Consider the following 24,651-nt stretch of genomic DNA (forward strand, 5'->3'; position numbering starts at 1 on the left):
GTTTAAAATATTTTTATTTCCGACGTAATTTTATGTCGGAAAATCAAGAAAAATAGTTAATTTGACGCGGGAAAAATGTGGATATATATTCAAGGACAGTAAAAGCTTCCAAAACTACAAAAATGGAGACGACGCTGAGATCAATGGCACAAGGATCATCATGAAAGAAAACAATCAGCTGATATACAAAACTGAATTTTAATTATTTGCGTTCAAAATGCTATTTGTTTGTAATCCAATTTTGACTTTGAAAATCAAAATAAATGATAAATTTGACTCGGGAAATGATTTAGATATCTACATTAGGACAATAACAACATCCGGCATATACAATTGGAACGACGTTGACATTATATGCCCAAGGATCATTCAAAGTTCGTGAAGGACACATTTGTTATCTAAGTTTGGTGCTAAATAAAATACATTGGCCTTGAAGGGTTTCTATTAACAATAAATGGAATTGAAAATCAACACTTTTACTTTAACCCTTATACTACGTTGGGGTCATTTGATGACCCATATCGTATTTTTCAACACCGTATATCTTACTGTTCGAATATAATTAACAATTTTTATCACTCAGTGCATTAATTGGTAACATATGCTGAATTCATGCTGAGTAGTAAGAACTTTTAATTATAATCCAAAAGTAAGGAATTCGATGATGAAAAATACGACCTAATACTCAACGTAATATAAGGGTTAATTGTACAGTGTTATTTTCTATGATGTGAATGTGATGACCATAACTGCTGTATATACTGATTTTTTCCATTTGTTTGTAATTGTTGAAGATTAGTCACTTTACCTCTTACCAATTTCTATTTTTTAAATTTATTTTTCAATTGTTCGATTAATAAAATCTAAAAAACTTCTTCAAAAATTAAACACTAAACTTGTCGCTGGTAAATTTAAAGGCGACAAAAAACGACGATATTGGCGACAAAAATCGACACCAGGAATGCCGATTTTCTTCGATAGCAGAATATATCGTCGAACGGAATACCAACCAGTGGCGACAGAGGAAAAGCGACGGCGAGGGCGACTTCAGGAATAAGGGTGAATATTTACCAGAGATAAAAATTAATGTTGGTAAAAAGTGTAATAATGTCTCTGTTCTATACTACAATCAAATGGTTTATTTGTAAATAAAAAGTTAGTTTAATGCGCACTGTATATTTTAAGATACAACCACTATTTTTGGAACAAAAAATTAGAAAAAAATGTGCTATACAACTGTTTTACTATACTATTATCGGCGTTCTTGTGTATTTACGGATGAAACTACAGCAATCCCTCGATTTACGTCGCCTCGGTTTACGTTGTTCCGATTTACGTCGTAAAATTTTTTTGTTCCATCCAACTTCGATTTACGTCGTTAATTTTTTTTTTTTTTTGCCAAAGTAAAGTTAAAGTAGGGAAAATAGTTCTAGCGTAGAGAAATACTCTCTAAATTAACTGAACTACTGAATTTTCGCATTAAAGATAAAAAAACTTTCAAATTAAGCAAAAGTTTTTTTTGAGGATGCTGCATGGATTCATTCGGATTTTGTATTGAGCGTTGTAGTGTACCCCCACAAAGAAATTTTTTTTAAAGCTGTTTTTTTTCTTCCACCATAATCACTTTAAATTTAATTAGACAAGTCCATTTGATAATTTTGTATAGATAATTACATTTCCAATATGAAAATTGCATAGGTTGCATTCACCCTTTAAAGCTTGGGCAACATTTTTTTGTTTTTATATTTAAATTAAATATGCATACAAAAATACTACTAAATAATAACATCAATAAAATCAAAAAAAAAAAAAAACATGAAAATGAACATAAATTATTTTATATTTAACAAAGACAACGATTGTCTATGAAAAAATATTTACTATTGGCAAAAGTAAGCTGCAAATACATATGCAAATATAGCTTTATGCCTTAATACTAGATAATGCTAAATCAATTAGGCGATTACGTTATTACGAATTATTTGGTAAATTGATTTACTGACTAACATAATTGAGATAATCCAGTAATATGGAGCCACCGTGATGCAATGGAGCCACCGTGGTGCAATGGTTAGCATGCCCGTCTTGCATACACAATATCGTGGGTTAGATTCCTGCTTCGACCGAACACCAAAAAGTTTTTCAGCGGTGGTTTATCCCACCTCAGTAATGCTGGTGACATTTCTGAGGGTTTCAAAGCTTCTGTAAGTGGTTTCACTGCAATGTGGAACGCCGTTCGGACTCGGCTATAAAAATGAGGTCCCTTGTCATTGAGCTTAACATGGAATCGGGCAGCACTCAGTGATAAGAGAGAAGTCCACCAGTGTGTTATCACAATGGACTGAATAGTCTAAGTGAGCCTGATACATCGGGCTGCCACCTAACCTAACCTAATATGGGCTCCTAGCCAGGGTGGTATATGGGGATAAACTCAGAGAATGCAAGGAATGCTTTATGGCACAACTCATACCCTAATAGAGCAGTTTTCTTTTCTCACGAACGAAGTTTTAGATAAACGAAGTTTTCTTTTGTCGTTAAAAAAGTTTCTTTAACAGCAAACAAAATAGTTTTGAAGCAGTCATTGCTACGCTTGTCATAAATTTGAATTTAATTTCCCTTTAAGAAAGTACTTTACAACAAAGGAGAATTTCGTTTGTCTAGATTTCGTTCGTGAGGAAAATACACAGCAAAACAGTAAAAAAGCCAAAGATTTTGTCTTTAAACCAGGGGTCCAGAGCGGCCCATTTATTTTCGTTCCGCTCCGGAGCAAAAACATGCTGCAAAGCCTCTTGAACAGTTTTAACTAAATTTTCTTTTTATTTTACCCAGTTTAATTGGCTTAAGGTGTGTTTTACTAAAGGCTTCCTCCATAACGAAGCCCGCCTAAAGGCGGGATTGGGCATTATAACAGTTACCTTTGAAAACTCAACTGGTTTATTGAACGTATTTAGCAATTCAGGTGGATTTTATAACAGAAGAGTTCAAATGGTAAACTTCCCGAAGTCATATTTAAAGTTTCTACCCAAAAAAAAAGTGAACTATTGTTTACGAAAAATGAACTATCCCATCGTAACAATGACCATGATTTGGCGCCAAAGATTTTTACCACCAGTACTTTATTTCAAAATATCATTATTATATTACACAAAACTATGACTTATGATGTACAATAAAGGAAATATTTGTCTTTGCACGTTGGATGCAGTTACTTGTTGGTAGTTAGTAATTGCTTCTTCAAAAGAGTAATATTCTATGTTAGTAGAACCAAAACTATTTAATTTCAATTTCCATGTTTTCAATATTTTCAATATGAAAGATATATGTGGCATAAGTTGCTATATTCATTAAATCGTTTTCCAATTTCTTCGATTTAGCAATTTTTTGTTGTGCACGGGCGAAAAAGACTGTTTTTCATATGTTTGGGTGTAAAACTTATATGTTTGGAACTCAAATTTTTTAACACAATATTTTTAAGTGCAATCATATAATGTTCATAAACTAGCATAATATGTTTGCGACATATATGTTAATATATGTTTGCGACATATATGTTAATATATGTTTGCGACATATATGTTAATAATATTATGTTTGGGGCATAAAATGTTTGTAAATATAATATGCTTAGACGCAAACATATATTAATTTGGAAATAGCCTATAAACATATATGTGTTTAGAAAGAGAGATCTAGAGAGTATGCTGCAAGTAAAATAATGGAAGTTACCAATTGGCGCCTTAAAAATATATACACACACAAAGAAAATTTCATTAAAATTTTTACTATGTCCTAATATATTTGACCAATACAAACAAAATATATGCTTGAAGCAAAATGTGTTTGGGGTATATGTTACAAATGCGATTTTTTGAGGGTGTGCGGATTTCCTTAATAAGCATCTGAAATTCGAAATTATACAATATATAATAAAATATATCGTACATATTGAGTTTTAACTTACGGGTTTCAGGAATAACAGGTTGGCTGATAAGTCCCCGGTCTAACAAAGAAAACACATTTTTTGTCAAAATTCGTTTTTATTATTCAACATAGTTCCCTTCAAGAGCGATACAACGATTGTAACGACCTTCCAATTTTTTGATACCATTTTGGTAGTACTCCTTCGGTTTTGCCTCAAAATAGGCCTCAGTTTCGCCGATCGCCTCTTCATTGCAGCCAAATTTTTTCCCTGCGAGCATCCTTTTGAGGTCTGAGAACAAGAAAAAGTTGCTGGGGCCAGATATGGAAAATACGTTGGGCGGGGAAGCAATTCGAAGCCCAATTCATGAATTTTTGCCATCGTTCTCAATGGCTTGTGGCACGATGCGTTGTCTTGGTGGAACAACACTTTTTTCTTCTTCATATGGGGCCGTTTTGCCGCGATTTCGACCTTCAAACGCTCCATTAACACCATATAATAGTCACTGTTGATGGTTTTTCCCTTCTCAAGATAATCGATAAAAATTATTCCATGCGCATCCCAAAAAACAGAGGCCATTCTTTGCCAGCGGACTTTTGAGTCTTTCCACGCTTCGGAGACGGTTCATCGGTTCTGTCCACTCAGCCGACTGTCGACTGGACTCAGGAGTGTAGTGATGGAGCCATGTTTCATCCATTGCCACATATCGACGGAAGAACTCGGGTGTATTACGAGTTAACAGCCGCAAACACCGCTCAGAATCATCAACACGTTGTTGTTTTTAGTCAAATGTGAGCTCGCGCGACACCCATTTTGCACAGAGCTTCCGCATATCCAAATATTGATGAATGATATGACCAACACGTCCCTTTGATATCTTTAAGGCCTCTGCTATCTCGATCAACTTCATTTTACGGTCATTCAAAATCATTTTGTGGATTTTTTGATGTTTTCGTCGGTAACCACCTCTTTCGGGCGTCCACTGCGTTCACCGTCCTCCGTGCTCATTTCACCACGCTTGAATTTTGCATACCAATCAATTATTGTTGATTTCCCTGGGGCAGAGTCTGGAAACTCATTATCAAGCCAAGTTTTTCCACCGTATTTTTTCCCTTCAGAAAACAGTATTTTATCAAAACACGAAATTCCTTTTTTCCATTTTTTTCACAATAATAAAAGTTGCTTCACAAAAGACGAACGTAAAAGTACATATACAGACAGCAAGGCGGACATCGCGAAATCGTCTCGTAATTCAATTCTAAGAAGATCGATAGGTCTCAGACTAATTCCTCTTGCGTTACATACAAATGCACAAACTTATATAATAAAGAAAATATCATCGCCATATTTACACTATTTGTATAGCTTGCCTCGGTTTTGGAATTTCAAGAATGACTTGTTTTTTTTTAGCAATTTTGCTACCAAAACAATTACATTAAACAATTTTTTTTCGGAGATGTTTTTCAGTTTGATAACGGTCCCCTCCGGCAAAAAAATGCTTCGCTCCGCATCCCTGCTTTAAACTAATTATTATTCGAGCCAAACTAAATTTAGTGCATAGTTTCTCTTTTAAACCTAACTAATGGAAACAATATGAAGTTTTAAGAAAACCACATGGTTGCGGCAAACATGTTTCATGTTCCCCGTCCAAAAATAACATTTTGCTCTTGAAACATGGTTAAGATGATCATATTCCTTCTCTAGTTGTATATTTGGAGAGTCACGACAAGGTCTTGTAAACCTATTATTTGGAAACACTCAAAAGGGAACTCCTATCCCACCCGCCGTATAGCTTAGACTTTGCCCCTTCTCATTCCCACTTGTTCCGATCGACGACGCACGACCTGGCTAATCTTAATTTTCGTTTTTATGAAGAAGCCAAAAATTGGATCGATTTGCTGATTGAGAACCATGATTATGAAAGTATTGGCTAGCGACGAACAATGATTCGTATGATTCGCTTGTTACATTTTTTCCGAATAAATTATCATACATTTGAAAAAATCCCGCCGTTTTTTGCACTCTCATAATTTTTATCAAAATAGATTTACATTTTCGTTCTTTGAGTTTATACCATCCAATAATATAATAAATAAACAATGTCCTTCAATAAAATCTATATCGACTTAGTTTACAATTAATTCAACGTCACGTTGGGCATAACAATTTAATTTCAAAAACTCCTACCAAAATTTCGCACAACAAACCAAAAAAAAAAAAATCATGAAACAATTAATTTCAATTCAAATCATGTTATCGGTGTGAAACAAATACTAAATGCCATACAAACTGTATACAATGAATTTATTATAGAAAACCTGAAAAAATACATAAATACGCTTCTATGTAAATAATTCTAAAGGCTTTATTATCATTTGTTTGCTATCTCACTCAACCTATACCCCACCCCCTCCCCACACATATGTTTTATAAATAATTTTTGTTTTGTGTTTTTCTCGTTACACAGAGCTTATCTACGTGACGTGGTGGAAACTGCCAATATTTTTATAAAAATGATGGAGAAATTTTGCAAGGATTCTGTGGTTGTGCAAGATAAAAAACGAACTGCAAAACGATCAAATAAAAAATCGAAAAAGACTGAAAAACCGAGACAGGAAACAGAGGTAAGATTCTTCGTTGTTGTTTTTTTTTTATTATTATTATTTAAATGGAACATATTATAAATAATAGTTTATTATGTTTTGTGGAAAATATGTTTAAAATAATTGACGAACAAAAAAAAATTTTTTTTAATCCTAAACAATAATTTTTCAACCATCGTCGATATATTAACTCCGAGATACAAATGTTTGGTTGTACACTCACAAAAAGTTTACTTGGATCCAAAGATTTTAACTTTCTCTTAAGGATTTTAGTATTGACTCCGAGCCAAAGATGCGGCTTCTTTAAAATAAAGAAATGTGTTAGCGAGCTTATATGGCTTTAAATCTAGGACCAATAAAATTAAAATTAGGATACAGATCTCATTTATCAAAAATTTCATTCACTTTTCGCGGTTTTTTTTTTTGAGTGTAGGGGACCACATCGTTACCCGACTTTGTAAAAATTGAGCTAGGTTTTCCGTTTTGTTTGAAATTTTTGGGGAAGTTTGGGCGTGACCTCTAGACAAAGATCCGCATTTTTTTGCGAAATTTTGCCGGGTAGGGAAACCTCCCCTTTACACGACTTTATTTTAAAGTATAATGAAGCAAGTTAGCTTTTCTCATTTATGTGACATTTACAGAGAACACTGGGAAAGGGAATGATTAATATTGGTAGCCTAATTATTTGCCAAACTTTTTGAAAGTTAGGTTGCCTGACATATTGAAACTTGAAATGAAGTTCCCCAAGTTTATTCAGGAATGTTGACGGTGGTCTTTAGACAAAAATCCCATATGTTACTTTATTTTCGATATTTCATCGGGGAAGGTGACATCCCTCTTTAGAAACCTAGACATTTTTTTAAATTTGGAGGAAGGATGATCCCTAAATACGAAATTTGTTGTTTGTATTTACGTTAGAGGGGAAGCTCCTTCTTGGCAGATTTTTTAAAGAAAAAACATAAAATAACATTAAATTGACATGAAAACAACATGCTTGCTGCAAAACTGATCCATGTTCCCAATTCAAAAATAACATTTTGCTATTGAAACATGTTTGGGCTGATCATATTCCCTCTCTAAATACGTGTGGGTATTGTAGTCATATTAACGAAACCGCGGTGTTTGAGGTCATATTAGTGGATATCGAGGGAAAGATATATGGGATTTATATCTAAATCTGAACCGATTTTGACCAAATTTAAATTGGAAAATATTTCTTCCAAACTGAATAAGGTTCCATACTGATCCAAAACACATACTTGTGCCAAATTTGATTCGACTAAAACTGTGACGTAGACTTGGATTACAAAAAATTGTTTAGAGACAGACGAATAGATGTTTAACCCTTGTGTTTGTGATCAGGGCTGTGGAGCCGGAGTCGGAGTCTTGGAGTTGGAGTCTGAAGATTTTGCTGGAGTCGGAGTCGTAAAAATTTTGCTCGACTCCGACTCCGGCTAAACCAAATTTTTTAAAGCATTTCACATTTTTGTAACTAAGCAAGTTTTTACGCAAATTAGTTTCCATTGCGTTATTTATTCGATCAATGTACAGAATGATTGTAAATGAAAATCAACTTCCAATTACGTCTATCTTTTTATGTTTCCTAGAATGTTAGACTAGCAGATGGGCTGGATCGAACCATTTTAATGCCCATATCAATTTATTTGAAATATTTCGAACAATCGAAATTATTTTTTTTTTAATTTTATTTTAAGGCCATATACATATGTGGAATATTAACAGAAAATTTTTTCAAAGTTGTTTTTTATAGAAAGTTTTGTCAAAATGTTATTTCTATAAAAACTTTTGTCAAAATTTTATTTCTATAGCAAATTTTGTCACAACTTTATTTCTATAAAAATTTATTCAAAATATTATTACTATAAAAATATTTTTTTCTATAGAAAATTTAGTCGAAATTTTATTTCTATAGAAAATTGAATAAAAATTTTGTTTCTATAGAATATTTTGCAAAATTTTATTTCTATAGAAAATTTTGCAAAACCTTGTTTGTTACACAAAATTTTTTTCAAAATTTTATTTCTATAGAAAATTTGGAAAAAATTTTATAGTAATTGAATTTTTTATTAGAAAATTTGGTCAAAATTTTATTTCTATAGAAATATTTGCCAAAATTTTATAGTAACAGATTTTTTTATTAGAAAATTTGGTCAACATTTTATTTCTATAGAAAATTTTGTCAAAATGTTATTTCTATAGAAAATTTAGTCAAAATTTTGTTTCTGTAGAATATTTTGCAGAATTTTATTTACTACACAAAAATTTTTCTAAAATTGTATTTTTATTGATAATTTTTTCAAAATTTTATTTCTATAAGAAAAAATTGTCAAATTTTATTTCTATATTAAATTTTCTCAATTTTTTTTTTCTTACTGATACTCACTGCTACAAAAAATGCATTCAAAATTTTATTACTATAGAAATATTTTTTTCTATATAAAATTTAGTCAAAATTTTATTTCTATAGAAAATTTAGTCAAAATGTTGCTTTTATAGAATATTTTGCAAAATTTTATTTCTATAGAAAAATGTGCAAAATTGTGTTTGCTGCATTTTTCTATTGATAATTTTTTCAAACTTTTATTTCTATAAAAAATTCTATTTACTAGACAAAAATTCGAAAACTTGTAGAAATGACTCAAATTTTCAAATTTTTCAATGAATGAATCATAAATGCATTTTTGCGAAATTGTCTAAACAATAGTCAAAATTTTATTTCTATAGAAAATTTAGTCAAAATGTTGCTTTTATAGAATATTTTGCAAAATTTTATTTCTATAGAAAAATTTGCAAAATTTTGTTTGCTGCATTTTTCTATTGATAATTTTTTCAAACTTTTATTTCTATAAAAAATTCTATTTACTAGACAAAAATTCGAAAACTTGTAGAAATGACTCAAATTTTCAAATTTTTCAATGAATGAATCATAAATGCATTTTTGCGAAATTGTCTAAACAATATTGCCCGAGATTTTGTAGAAGTCTGATTTGAGATTTTATCAAAATGGAGTTCTAAATACAAAGTTGTGCAGAGTGTATTATAATCGGCCCGCCCGACTTTTTTTTACTTTTTGTTATTTTTTGTTAAAATTGTGTTACGTCCCATAACGTTAGATTTAAATTTTAAGTACATAGATTTTGTAGAAGTATATACAATTTTGTCTAAATCGATTCAGATTCAAATTCATGCATATGGGAATATGAAAATTTAAAGGATTTGAGATAGTAATAATAATTTTGGTCCACAAATACATATACTGTTGGTATCTTCTCATATTATGATGGGTATTTATATCATTATTTTATTTATTAAACATTGCCCTAAATTTGAAATATAGAGTTTAATTGGCATCTAATGTGAAATTAAGACCTTTATTTTTGAACACATAAATAAATGCGATACTTTATATCGATCCACTTACGGTACCCCCACAATAGAACTACAAATTAGTGGTATTAAAATGAGATTTAGTTATATTACCCGGAGTCGGAGTCGAGCTGATGAAAAATGCTGGAGTCGGAGTCGAGCAAAATTGGCTCGACTCCACAGCCCTGTTTGTGATAACACCGTAAGTGATACCAGCGTGATGAGGTCCCGTGGGATGGTGGAGAGGTTATCCCTACGATATTTTTCGATTATTTACTGTAGGTGGACTCTTCTATCAAGCAACAATATATTTTGTTGGTAGTTGAATGTGGCGTTTTTAGTGGCGTTCGTTTTGTTCGCAGTATTATGTGCATAGTGGTCGCTTCAAACTTGAGGCACATCTTGCCAAATTCCAGGAGCCGATGGGTCTTGATTATATATAGAGATATAAATACTTAGATCGACCACGATAGAAATCGTTCAAATAACTTTTTTTGCAGTTGTAGTTTCACTATAGTGGATATATCCACGGAAGACATAAAATTATTTACTACACACAAAAAAATTTCACGAAAATTTTTCCAATTAAAATTTTAATTGAGTTTTAAAAAATATTCTATTAAAAATTTAATTGATTCAACAAATTTTTTAATTGAAACAAAAATCAATCACAAAAATAATAGTATCAATTAATTTTTTGATTGGATCAATTAACTTTTTAATTGACCTTCAATTAATTTTTTAATTGATACTATCATTTCTGTGATTGAAGACATTTCAATTAAAAATTAATTGGATCAATTAATTTCGTGATTGAATCAGAAAAAAATTTTTTGTGTGTACTAAGCAACGAAACCGATGCATGATGACAAATTCTTCTAAATAACGGTATTTTCTGAAAGGATGTTAGAATTATTAATTGTTCCAAATACAAAAGTAGCAAAATCTTTACGCTGCTTTTTAAACTGCGCTAAAACCCCTAATGTAGTTAGTGTTAGGTCCCATTGGACCTCATCACGCAGAATCGCACTAAACTTTTTCAAATACCTATAAAAACCGTTTTAATGATGCAATCACATAAAAATTTAAAGTTTTCAACTGAAAATATTTTAGTAGAAGAAGTCATAAACCACCACGCTGCAAAATATATATAAAAGATAAAGTTATGTATGAATAAAAATCAAAAAGGTCCAGCGGAACCTCATCACGCACAGAAGGGTTAAGCGGACATCGCTAAATCGATTCAGGGGGTGGCACCAGCTGTTTTAAAATTGTATGTAGCTGACTTTAGTGAACTCCAAGTGAGCTGCGGTCCAATCAAACTTTTCGAATCTACTAATTACTCATAGCTGCTCTTTTTTCGCCAGATATGTAAAAATTCATTTTTATCTAAAGACAACATGTATTGATACATGAATTGAATCCATTTTGCAATAATTGCCAAGCTTTATGCCTTAGTCCAGCAACGAAAGGCGTTTACTTAAAGTGCAGCCTAAAAAAATTGCATTCGAGTAAAAATTTAAATCCCATTGTGATGTTGGTGGCCTAATAGGAAAAATTGAAAACCATTAATTATCGTGCTGTCCATGCAATCACCATTTTCCCTTGATGTTATTCGTAACGAGTCATTGTTTTCCTCTCTAAGAGCAATTTTGTGAACACCAAGAGGAGTTATAATTTTCATTGGAAATTTATGCACATCATCCAAATTAATTGAATGAAAATATTGTTATATCAGCAAAGTGTGTTCATTACGTTTATGTGCATGTCCATGTATTTTGTTATGTGTTTACTTATTTTCATTTCTTTCTTCAATTTTGTTTAAAGTTGCAAATGAAAAATATCTGATGTCGATGGAGTTATGGGACCCATGAATATCTTTTGGCTTTGGGATTTATGGTGCTATGTTATCCTAGTTGGTGGTAGGGCTGATTGACGGGTTTGTTTCCTGTAATTCATTATGCAACAAATATTGTTTAAATCCTTCCCACTTTCGCAATGATGATGGAATTTTTATTTTCATCTCGATATTTTGCACTTTTGAAAAAAAAATGCAAATGTAAGAATGTGTAGTGAGGTCGAGTTCTTCCTACCCTTGATTGTTTTATCTATAGGTGCTCTATGGAAAATTGGTACAAATTGCAACTGTCCAGCAAAAACTCCTATTACCACACTCAAAAAAAAGTGAACCCTCTATTTCACTAAAGCCAATTTAACTTTATTTTAGTTCATGGAATTATTATGATTGGAGAAAGTTTCCTTCACTCTAAATAATAATTTTTTGCGTACGTTAGCTAAATTAACTAAAGCCGAGGAAAAAAATATACACAAATGAAGCATAAAGATTAACTAAATTCGTGTCTTCCACAAAATAGTTTAGAATTTCTTTAAATTTGCAAAGTTTACTACAAATGCGTTCATCATGAACTTCGTATGTCACTAAAGTCATTCTTGCAAATTTGAACTCCAAATTTTCCCTTGAAACTACAAATTTTTCTTTAACAAGTAAAAACTTAATTATGTCTAATAAATTTTCTTGAATTTGTCGAAAAATATTGACTTATTTTAATGACATCGGCGTCATGCCAGCGTTTGTAATACTATTTAGTTAAAATTTTCTAAAAATATTCAAAATTTTCTAAAATTAACCGAACTTTTCTTCTTGGTGGGTTCACTGTTTTTTCAATGTGGGTTCACTTTGTGTACGTATAGTAATATTTTAATGTGGATTTGCTTATTAGGGGTTTACAGCCTATTTTCTAAAATGTATTTGTTTTTTAACTCTTGTATCAAAATTTTAACAAAAAAAAAAAACAGCCAACTTTACGGGATTGTTTAAAAAACAATGAGTTGCCACATGTTTTGTATTTTGGGCTACTGCACCCAAAAAAAGTACCTTCGAAAAGTGCCATTTTATTTCCATTAAGTTAAATTTTTGTGTGATATAATAAAATTTACTTGTTTCAGTAAAAAAATCCTAAACTGAAAGCAGTTAGGAATAGTTCATTAACTAGAATAATGCATGGCATTTTAAAAAATTTCTTATCAAATGATAATTCTGACTTCATTTATTATAGAAAGCTTATCAAACATACGAACAGCACTTGGCATAGAAAAATATTTTAATTCATTCATGCTAGGACCCAGCAAAAAAAAATTGGAAGTTCTTCCAAAGGCACAACTTTAAAAGCACATCCAGAAGATGTACTCCCAATGATGTTCTTTATTTTAACTACACAGGAATTTATTTTCGTTAAATTGTTTATAACATGCTTTTTTCATGTTTGTAATGGGTAATTTTAACTTTTTTTGTTTTAAATAGGTTAAAAATAGAGTACGAATTCGTAAAATGGTACAAATTATTTAAATTTTGTAATCCGATCCGAAAAAATTGTGAATTTTTGCAAATATTTGAAGTCAAACGTTTCAGACAAGCGTTAGAATCCATTAAAATTTATAAAAAAAATATATAAAAATTATTTATTTGACAAAATATCACAGAACTTTTTAATTTACATCCAAAACATTGAATCCGGATCACACTTAAAGAAGTGATGTAAATTCAGTGCAACGGCTGTTGAAATGGAGAACTTCCGTCCTATGACAAGCCCATATTAAATTCATCGTTTCTGCGTCAATTTTTCACCACTTCCGGATCCAAAAAGAACATTTTCATTACTTTTTTGGCGACGCTTTTTTGCTGGAGAAGTATTCAATCCTTTCAAAACTTAAGGAAACACACTTGTTAGAATATATGAAATTTTCCTAAATTTCTTTTATCTACCTGTAAGCGATACCTGCCATCGATGTAATCGATATGTTTGCGCGTGGGTTGTTTTTTTAGTTTGAATCGTGTTGTTAAGGTATACGGAGAGACTATTAACAAATAATAATGTAAAATAATATAATATAAAATGTATAAAATATTTGTTATTTTATATTAGTGAGAACCATTTTCGTAGTTTGAAAATTATTAAACATAATAACAAACAATAAATCAAAATCGTTAGGCAGCAACTTATTAAAAGTGAAAGGTACAAGAAGAAAAAATACGTTTTACAGTTGATAACATTACATGGAAATTGGAAATAGTGGAATAATAAATTAATATTTCAAGGCCAGTCGATGCTGTTGATTCTTAATAAATATATTTAAAATATTAATAAAACATATCCTTTATTGAAGAAAAAATTGCCTGCATAAATAAATAAAATTGTATTTAAAAACGAAGGTAAGCAGTTCTAATTTTGAAGTAAAAGGATTGCCACAAATATGTAAGATTTGTCCAAATGAATGAAAAAAGTTCAATAAAATCATTCCCTATATGAATTCAATTTAGTTATTTTTTTTCATTCTGTAGTATAGTGGTACATAAATATTTTGGTATTGATTCCGAGCCAAAGAAGCGGAGAATTCAAGTAAGGATACTTGAATTTGGGTTTGTGTACTTGCTTCTAGGAAGCAAATTTTAATTTTCGTTCGTTTTTTTTCAGCTTTTTTTCTTTATATGCTATCAAAGTCCTTTAAAAACTAGTTAACGACAACTTCCAAATTCAGACAGACTTCCAGTAGAAATTATGCTATGTTCAAGTAAAAACGCCTTTAAAATAAAGTGTTGAAAATTATGTCCTATTTTTGAACGATTTTTTGCTTTGTAGTCAAGATGCAAAACGACAACAAATTTAAAGATAATTTCATTAATTTTAAAGAATTTTTATGAATTATTAAAGTCAAGTTGACTTCAGCCCAACATTTTTTTCTTTCATGTTATGATACCCATTTTTAAGTCAAATCACTTAATTATAAGGACAATACGACTTCATTGAAAAGTTTATCGACTTTTGGACAAGGAAAAAAACTTTATATTAGAGAAATTCGTCTTCTAAGTTAAGCAAAATTTGCATGAAATCTTTGACCTCACGACAATATTTTTTTCAGTGTACGAAAATCACATCGTTCAAACAAATAAAATTGTCTTTGGCGCTATACGAAGTTCGACTTTCTTCACAATGAGTCCATTTTAACTTAAAGGAGGGTCACTTTTTTCTGGGTGTGGAATGTCTGCAATAGATTTATATTACCAGTTTTTCCAATTTCCATTATCAAAAAAAAAAAAAATGAGCTTTTGCCGCAGAATCCGGTCATTGACCGCATAATGCTTTGGTCAAATAAAAAATCATTGTATCATTGTATGAGAGAAATGCGTCTTTTACACTAAAAAAAGTTTACTTGGATCCAAAGATTTTGACCTTCCCTTAAGGATTTTGGTACTGATTTCGAGCCAAAGATGTAGCTTCTTTAAAATAAAAAAATTTTAACCGACCTATCTGGCTTTAAATCTGGGACCAATAAAATTAAAATTAGGATACAAATTTTCAAATTGTCAAATTTTATCTTTTCGAGGTTTATTAATAAAAGTGCTCACGTAAAAAAATGCCAGTTTACAAGATCCAAATTATAACAGATACTTCAAAATAAAAAAAAATTTTCTTAATTCCAAAAAGACTTTAAACCAAAAACTCTAAGTTCTCAAGTTCCTAGCCTATATTTTAAGCGTTTTTATCTTAAATCTAAAGTTTCAATATTTCAGTTAATTTAAAGATAATTTCCTTAAATCAAAAATGTGTTTCTTTTCTTTAAAGTAAATTAGCCTTACTTCAAATATGTGCGAATTTAACGGAGGGACGCAAATTTACATATTTTGTGTCCTAAATTTAATGAAAAAATATTTTGAAGCAAAGACTATAAACTTTATTTAACAAAAAAATCATTACTTTAAACAATTTTGTCCTTAATATTTTGTAAATGTCGCATTCTAAAATTTAGTGTACCTAGCATCAACAAAACTTGCAGTTCCCGCATGAATTCCCTATTTGCTCATGTGTTGACATTTGCTACACTAGACGAAAAGTAAGGATAATATAGTTTATTTTTAGAAATTTTCGACTCAACTGTATTAGAAACGCCTATATGATAAAAATAAGTAAATGCTCTTCAACATAATCCAAAACATTTATTAACCACCATTAATTTTTTTCTATGGTACAAGAAAATGTCGTATTTACAAAAAAAAAAAAATGGGTATCGAATATGTAAAAATCTCTCTGAAATTTTAAAAAAATTTCAATTATGATTTATTTGTGTAAAAAATTTTCTGTGTTTTTTTAATGTATGTAACTAAAATTATTAAAGTGAAGGAAACCTTCTCATTATGGAGAAACTTATATTAGAACTTAGTAATTTCCATGAACTAACATAAAGTTAAATTAACTTTTGTATCCACCCACCACCTTTTTTGGAGTGAATCATATGTCCTGTCATGCGATGTGGTGGCATCATCATATATCCGAAAATCATTCTTTCGAAAAATATGAACAAATGAATTCAGTACATTTGTCGCCGTAATTTTAAGCAACACCATGTATTTCATGCGTATTTCTTCACTGTCTTGTAAATTGTTAACGTATGCTCCATTTGGATTCCCATCATGGTGTCATTCAGTTTGCAATGAGTTGTCAGACAATATTCCTTGCAGGAGTTTTATGTAGAAATGTGCACGTGATACGATGTCGTCGTAGTGATTCATAAGAACGGGAGTCATGTATCGTGAGTACAATAAATTTTGATGTCTACCCAAAAGGAGATCGTGTATTATTGAGCCAAACAGGCTGCGCACATCACTCATACGGGTCAATAAAGCCAATTACACTGAACTCACTTGATTAAACTTTCACACTACTACACTCAAAAAAAGAGTACCCTCTAGGACAGAGCTTCCCAATTCAATTTGCTTTACGCAAATATAGATTTTCGTTCCGAGTTAATTCACTCCTATTCCTAGTGTAAGTACACACTCAAAAAAAAATCGCTTCTGTAACATATGCCTCAAACACATTTTGCTTCAAGCATATATATTTTCAGGATTGGTCCAAACAAAATATTGTTTGTATTCTTCAAACATATTATGTTTCACCTTAGGGCATACACTGGTAGTAAAAAAATTTAATGAAATTTTCTTTGTGTGGATATATTTTTAAGGCGCCAATTGGTTACTTTCATTATTTTACTTGCAGAATACTCTCTAGGTCTCTCTTTCTAAACATATATATGTTTATTTGCATCTAAACATATTATATTTACAAACATTTTATGTCCCACACATAATATGTTCTAACATACTAACATATATGTCCCAAACATGGTATGCTAGTTTATGAACATCATATCCTTGCACTTAAAAATATTGTATTAAAAAATTTGAGTTCCAAACATATAAGTTTTACACCCAAACATATGAAAAACAGTCTTTGTTGCTCGTGTATCGAATGCAATTTTCACATCATCATATTTCTCCTACCAAATTTTTGGATAAATTTTCAGACATTAGCGTGAGTCAAATTTTGTCTCCCGTACTCATCTCCATTTCCAGATTTGTCCAATTATGTTTCTTCATCCGTAGTCATATGATTCCATTTTCCTTTGTCATTCAGATTTCACCAACTCGAATGGATGTATCTAGAATTCCTTATTGTGAGTTCCACATACATCTCTTTATTTAAAATATTTAAGGAAATCGTTCATGGGCTATATTTTGGGAGGATGATGTTGGAATAGCGACCAACAGATTCAATGGAAGTACAATAATGACAACGATAGTATGGATGCAAATACAATGCTGAGTTGTTCATGGAGTGAATTTGTTTTAATAATATTTGTATTGAAGCTGAAATCGATTTAAAAATTGTTAGGGATATACTTATGCAGAGGTCCGATTAAGACATAATCTAACCTTCCGTAAGATTATCGGAAGAGTAATTTACTATGGTCTAGCAAATTTTCGTAAACGGTTATACTGGAAACGTTCAACAGCTCAAAATCCATTTTTTTTTAATGTGGAAGGGGAATTGTCTTCTTATTCTAAAAAATGGGAAAACGTAATTTCGGTCGGAGACTCATTTCATAAAGACTAACTCTAAAATTGCATCTTCGCTAATATATTTCTCACCGCTGAAGAACTTTTACGTTTGAGTGGTACTGGGCTTGAACCGATTAACCTTTCTGTACAAGGCGGGCAAGCTAACCATTGCACCACAGTGGCTCCCATATCAAACAACGGTTTTCCGTGAAATTTTACAAAAAAACAAGAAAAAAAATCCTGCTTTCCCGGGAATGGAAAAATCCGAAAGAAAATTCCAGTTATGAGCTTGCGGATTCCATTGCAACTACAATGTACCCTTAATGATGTTTTTTACCTGTAGAAAACCAATTATTTTGGCACATTTTTTACTAATTCAATTATTCTTTTTTGTTTTCCTATTTTACAGGAAGAGCTTTCCAACAAATGGGCCGAAATGGCTGGAGAACTGTCACAACTTTTGTCCACAGAAATGCAAATACCAGAAGATGATCAACCCATACCATTCGATTCAGCTTCCGATATACCCATCGACGATCAAAAGTAGGTCATCAACTATTTAGAATAAGAAAACTTGCTTGCTCTACATTCGAGCAAATGGATAAGTATTTTTTTTTTTTCTTTTTTTTTAATAATAAAATTGAAAACGACCATTGCTAAGTAGGCTAGTGTAACAAATATTTACAGTGGGTCAAAGTACAAAAATAGGAATTTGGAATGTGTCTATCACAAAATTTTTAATGGTATGTGTATATCTGTAGAATCTCTGGAAGTTGGACTCTCTCAAAAAGAAACACCTCCCAACAGTGGCCACTTTTCGTGGAACGTGTAATAGAATTTTACATTAAAATTAATCTGTCATAAGTGCAAACATCAGAAATGTGGACAAAATGTAGGCGTCCATGGGTATTCAGTTCTGATGTGTTTTTTTTTTTTTTAGAAAATTAAAGAAAGAAAGAAAAAAATCTCTATTTCCTTTTTGTGATATATGAAGAAAAACTATTCACGGCAACGACAAGAATTTTCCTGATTCACCGTGAGCCTCATTATATGTCACAGAACTAGTCGAACCCAGCCCGCTTCGCTGCGCCTTCCTTATTTTTTTAAAACTGATAGTCTGCTTATTAGAAAATATCGATTTAAAAATCTAAGTACATTTTTGAAAAAAAAAAAAACATTTTGCGTTGACTAAGAGCCAATGTCCTTCACAGAATATTTCGAAGGATAAGACAATCCTTCTAAAAAAATCCAAAGGATTTGGAATAGTTTCATGTATTTTTTTTTTTTTTGTGATAAAAAATGTAATAAAATGTGATAAGATGTGAATTTGGAAATACGATGTAAATTATTGCTGGTTCAACTTCAATGAAATTTTCATTGAACGCGGACCGCTCTTGATGTTATCAAAAAAAAACATGAGAATTCTTTTAAAGAGTAGGGCGAGGGAAAACAATTTGTTCCCCGTTAAATAAACAAGAGAAAGTAAACATTTAAATAAATTGTGCATAATAATATTTTTTAAATTGTCGGGCGTGGGGAAGGTGCATTTCCGGAACGTATACCGGAAAATGAAGCTTCGTCTATGTTGTTTGTCAATTTCATGTAACATAAATTTAAGTTGTTTACAAATAAAAAAAAAAAGTCTGGCAAGAAGGAGCTTCCCGGTCACTGTAAATAAAATAAAAATAAAAACATCGACGAAACGTGAGACATGTAATAAAATACATCAATACTATATGTCCTAAAGGACATAATTAAGTGATTTGACTTAAAAATGGGTATCTTAACATGAAAGAAAAAATTTATAGGCTAAGGTCAACTTGACTTTAATAATTCAGAAAAATTCTTTAAATTTAATGAAATTGTCTTTAAATTTGTTGTCTTTTTGCATCTTGACTACAAAGCAAAAAATCGTTCAAATATAGGACATGTTTTTCAAAACTTTATTTTAAAGAAGTTTTTTACTTCAAACATAGAATAATTTCTACTGGAAGTCGAGTCCTAATTTGGAAAATAAAGTTGCCGTTAACTTGTTTTTAAAGGACTTTGATAGCATATGAAGAAGAAAAGCTGAGAAAGCGAAAAATTAAAATTTGCTTCCTAGAAGCAAGTACACAAAACCTAAATTTAAAAGAGAATTGTGTCTTAAAAGTATCCTTACTTGTATTCTCCGCTTCTTTGGCTCGGAATCAATACCAAATTTTTTAAAGTAAAGACAAAATCTTTGGAACCGAAATCGATTTATCTGAGGGATATATATAACTATAGACCGATATGGACCTAGTTACGCATGGTTGTTAACGACCATATACTAGCACAATGTACCAAATTTCAACTCACTCGGATGAAATTTGCTCCTCCAAGAGGCTCCAAAACCAAATCTCGGGATCGGTTTATATGGGGCTATATATGATTATGGACTGTTAGCACCACTTTTGGCATGGTTGTTAAATATCATATACGATCACCACGTACCAAATTTCACGCAGATCGGATGAATTTTGCTTCTCCAAAAGGCACCGGAGGTCAAATCTGGTGATCGGTTTATATGGGAGCTATATATAATTATGGGCTGATAGGAACCAATTCCTGCATGGTTGTTGGATACCATATAAAGGGTGATTTGTTAAGAGCTTGATAACTTTTTTTAAAAAAAAAACGCATAAAATTTGCAAAATCTCATCGGTTCATTATTTGAAACGTTAGATTGGTCCATGACATTTACTTTTTGAAGATAATTTCATTTAAATGTTGACCGCGGCTGCGTCTTAGGTGGTCCATTCGGAAAGTCCAATTTTGGGCAACTTTTTCGAGCATTTCGGCCGGAATAGCCCGAATTTCTTCGGAAATGTTGTCTTCCAAAGCTGGAATAGTTGCTGGCTTATTTCTGTAGACTTTAGACTTGACGTAGCCCCACAAAAAATAGTCTAAAGGCGTCAAATCGCATGATCTTGGTGGCCAACTTACCGGTCCATTTCTTGAGATGAATTGTTCTCCGAAGTTTTCCCTCAAAATGGCCATAGAATCGCGAGCTGTGTGGCATGTAGCGCCATCTTGTTGAAACCACATGTCAACCAAGTTCAGTTCTTCCATTTTTGGCAACAAAAAGTTTGTTAGCATCGAACGATAGCGATCGCCATTCACCGTAACGTTGCGTCCAACAGCATCTTTGAAAAAATACGGTCCAATGATTCCACCAGCGTACAAACCACACCAAACAGTGCATTTTTCGGGATGCATGGGCAGTTCTTGAACGGCTTCTGGTTGCTCTTCACTCCAAATGCGGCAATTTTGCTTATTTACGTAGCCATTCAACCAGAAATGAGCCTCATCGCTGAACAAAATTTGTCGATAAAAAAGCGGATTTTCTGCCAACTTTTCTAGGGCCCATTCACTGAAAATTCGACGTTGTGGCTCGTTAGTAAGTCTATTCATGATGAAATGTCAAAGCATACTGAGCATCTTTCTCTTTGACACCATGTCTGAAATCCCACGTGATCTGTCAAATACTAATGCATGAAAATCCTAACCTCAAAAGAATCACCCTTTATATGTGTTTCCTGCAAAATATGTTTGGAACATTTGTTAGAGAAGCGATTTTTTTGAGGGCGTATTATAGGCCAAATAGCGCTTATTTTCGTAAGGCCATTTTGTCACAATTCAAGAATCAAGTTTTCAGAACAACCTCATATAGCTCTTGAAGTAATTGAGGTAGGTTTTCAAAATGACAATGATCTTAGTACAAGTAAAAACAGAAAAAAATAAAAGTTTTTAGTATTAGGTTTATTTCGGAGTGAAAGCGTTAATATAGTAGAATGTAATGTTGAACACCTTTGCAGAATCTTCCGAACATGGAATATATGTAAAAAAAAATAAAAATAAAAACTTTTTGGTGTTCGGTCGAAGCAGGTGCTAAGAACAAAAAAAAACCTCGTGGAAGTGAGAAAGATGTGAGGGAAAATGCAATTAGCCAGAATAGATTGTTGTTTTGAGGTAGTCTTTATGAAATTGTTTTTACATTCTGGAAAAGATTTCTTCCAAATAAACTTCCTTAGGAAAGTTTGGGAGGAAAGAATTATTTTTTTGCGACAGTCGCAAATCTAAAAAATTTGATACAGATCATCTCTGGTGGTCCCCCTACACGTTCAAATATCTAGAAATGAGGTATTCTATATTAATAGCATAACCTCCCCCAAGTTTTTCCAAACATTTTTCTTTGTGTGTATTGAGTTGTTTTCCATTGTTTGAGCCACTGTTCCCTTATAGATTTACATTTTATTTCCACAGAATGTTATGGCAGACCTATGCAAATAACCATATCTGCGAATTAAGTTGTTGAGTGGTATGGTAGAGTATAGAGGTAGACGGACATACAATTGAACATTATTCTTTGCTTTCTCTCCTTTCTTTGCCCGATAGAATATCGTTAACCTAATTTGCAATTTGTTTGTTATTGAAACTGAAATATTCTATGGGGTATCAATTGCAACTTTTTAGTGAGCTCGTTTGCGTTTTTCTTTTTTGCCATGAGCAAGGAAATTGATTACAAAGGTCATCGAGTGAATTGAACATCGATGAAGAAGATACGGCAAATGTAATATTACCTAAGTATTATATAATTATACCTATAGAAAGTGTATATCATGCAATAGATTCATATAATTTTCTCTAAATACCCAGCAAAAAAATTTGGAAGTACTTCTAAAGGCACAGCTTTAAAAGCACTTCCAAAAATGTCCATCCAGAGATGTTCTTTATTTTAACTACTCAGGAAGTTCTTTTAATTCAATTTTTTATAACTCGCTTTTTTCATACTTTTAAAGGGCAATTTTAACATTTGTTGTTTTAAATATGTTAAAAACAGGTTAAGGATTAATAAAATGGTATAAATTATTTAAATTTTGTCCAAAAAATTTCTAAATTCATTCTAGAAAAATTGCGAAATTTTGAAAATATTTGAGGTCAAGGGTTTCAGACAACTGTTAGATTGCATTAAAAATCATAAAAAATCATAAAAAATTATTATTTGTCAAAATACCACAAAAATTTTTAATTCACATCCAAAACACTGAATTCGGATCACATTTAAAGAAGTGGTGCATATTCAGTCGTTGAAATGGTGGACATCCGTCCTATGACAAGCCCATGTTAAATGCATCGCTTCTGCGCCAATTTTGCATCACTTCCGGATCCAAAAAGAACATTTTCACTACTTTTTTGGCGACCCTTTTTTTTGCTGTGATATGCATATGCATCTCTTCTTTTAGGTAGGCTTTATTTCAAATAAATTGTATTTCCCTGAAAGTCGTAGTGTCTTTGGAACAAAATGACACTCCTTTTGTATCAAATCATGTAAGTCTGTAATACAAACACCGTAAGGGGTAAAGAACAAACAAATATTGAAGGTTTGAGTGACCTTCAACCACTCAACGCGTAAAGTACTATTTCTTTACACCCAGGCTCGAACCCCCGTCGGAGCGATAATTAGATTTCATGTCCTTAAAATACGAATGCGCTTTTTGTTTAGCATAGAAGAAGTATTTCTCTGTCTTTTTTCCTTGTCCAAAAGACGATCAACTTTTCAATAAAGTCGTTTTGTTTTTATAATTAAGTGATTCGACTGTGTACACGCTCACAAAAAATCGCTTCTGTAACATATACTCCCAAACATATTTTGCTTCAAGCATATACATTTTTGGGTATTGCCCAAACATTTATATGTTTGATCTCTTCCAATATATAATATGTTTGAAAGCATATTGGTCTAAACAATATATGTTTGGGTAGTCAATTTCCAAACATTTTGTATTTTTGCATCCAAATTCAATAATGTTGTTTTCCAAAAAACAATATGTTATTATATAACCATATAATATGTTTGGAAGCATTTTGCACCCAAAAATATTATATGCTTAAAAAAATTCTCCCAAACAATATTGTGCTCAAAATTTTATTTATTTATTTATATATTTACAATCATAATGAATTATGAAAATAAACAGGTAATATAGGTGCTAACAACATAGGTTTTCGACCTGAATGCTCAAAATTTTGTTTCTGCCCAATTGTATATTCCCCCACATCTTTCTCACTTCCACGAGATTTTTTAGTTCTTAGCACCTTTTTCTGTAATACAAACATTGTAGAAGAAATTATTCAATTGTATGATTTTTTTTTTATTTTAATTTTACCTTTTGCCGGACGGGGATTCGAACAGCGGACCACATAGATCAAAGAAGTAGCTGATCAATTGCCCAAGGAAAAAAATGTTAATTTTGTAATAACAAGCAACAACCACCAACATAATTCAATATCGCTCCCTGTTAAATAGCGCTCCAAGCTACTAAACACATATATGTTTATAGGCTATTTCTAAATTAATATATGTTTGCATCCAAGCATATTATATTTAAAAACATTTTATGTCCCAAACATAATATGTTCTAACATATTAACATATATGTCCCAAACATGTTATGCTAGTTTATGAACATTATATGATTGCACTCAAAAATATTGTGTTTAAAAATTTGTGTTCCAAACATATAATGTTTATAGCCAAACATATGAAAAACAGTCTTTTTCATCCGTGTAGGTGGGTATCTTAAAATGAAAGAAAATTTTGTTTGACTAAGATCATCTTGTCTTTAATACCCAGTTAATATCCAGTGAAAAAAAGCGTCGCCAAAAAAGTAGTGAAAATGTTATTTTTGGATCCGGAAGTGGTGCAAAATTAGCGCATGGGCTTGTCATAGGACGGATGTTCACCATTTCAACAGCCGTTGCACTGAATTTGCACCACTTCTTAAGATGTGATCCGAATTCAG

The 24,651-nt window shown here is 31.6% G+C and overlaps 1 protein-coding gene across 1 annotated transcript in view; it reads left to right on the top strand.

The window, feature by feature from the left end:
* Positions 1–24,651, top strand: part of timeout (circadian regulator timeout) — a 1,081,463-nt gene that overhangs the window by 316,811 nt on the left and 740,001 nt on the right. Inside the window, exons 8-9 of the mRNA XM_075291454.1 lie at positions 6,387–6,543; positions 18,234–18,367. Of these exons, the coding sequence (XP_075147569.1) occupies positions 6,387–6,543; positions 18,234–18,367 (291 nt within the window). The remainder of the gene's footprint in view (positions 1–6,386; positions 6,544–18,233; positions 18,368–24,651) is intronic.

This window comes from Haematobia irritans, chromosome 1 (genome assembly GCF_050003625.1).
Source record: "Haematobia irritans isolate KBUSLIRL chromosome 1, ASM5000362v1, whole genome shotgun sequence".
NCBI lineage: Eukaryota > Metazoa > Arthropoda > Insecta > Diptera > Muscidae > Haematobia > Haematobia irritans.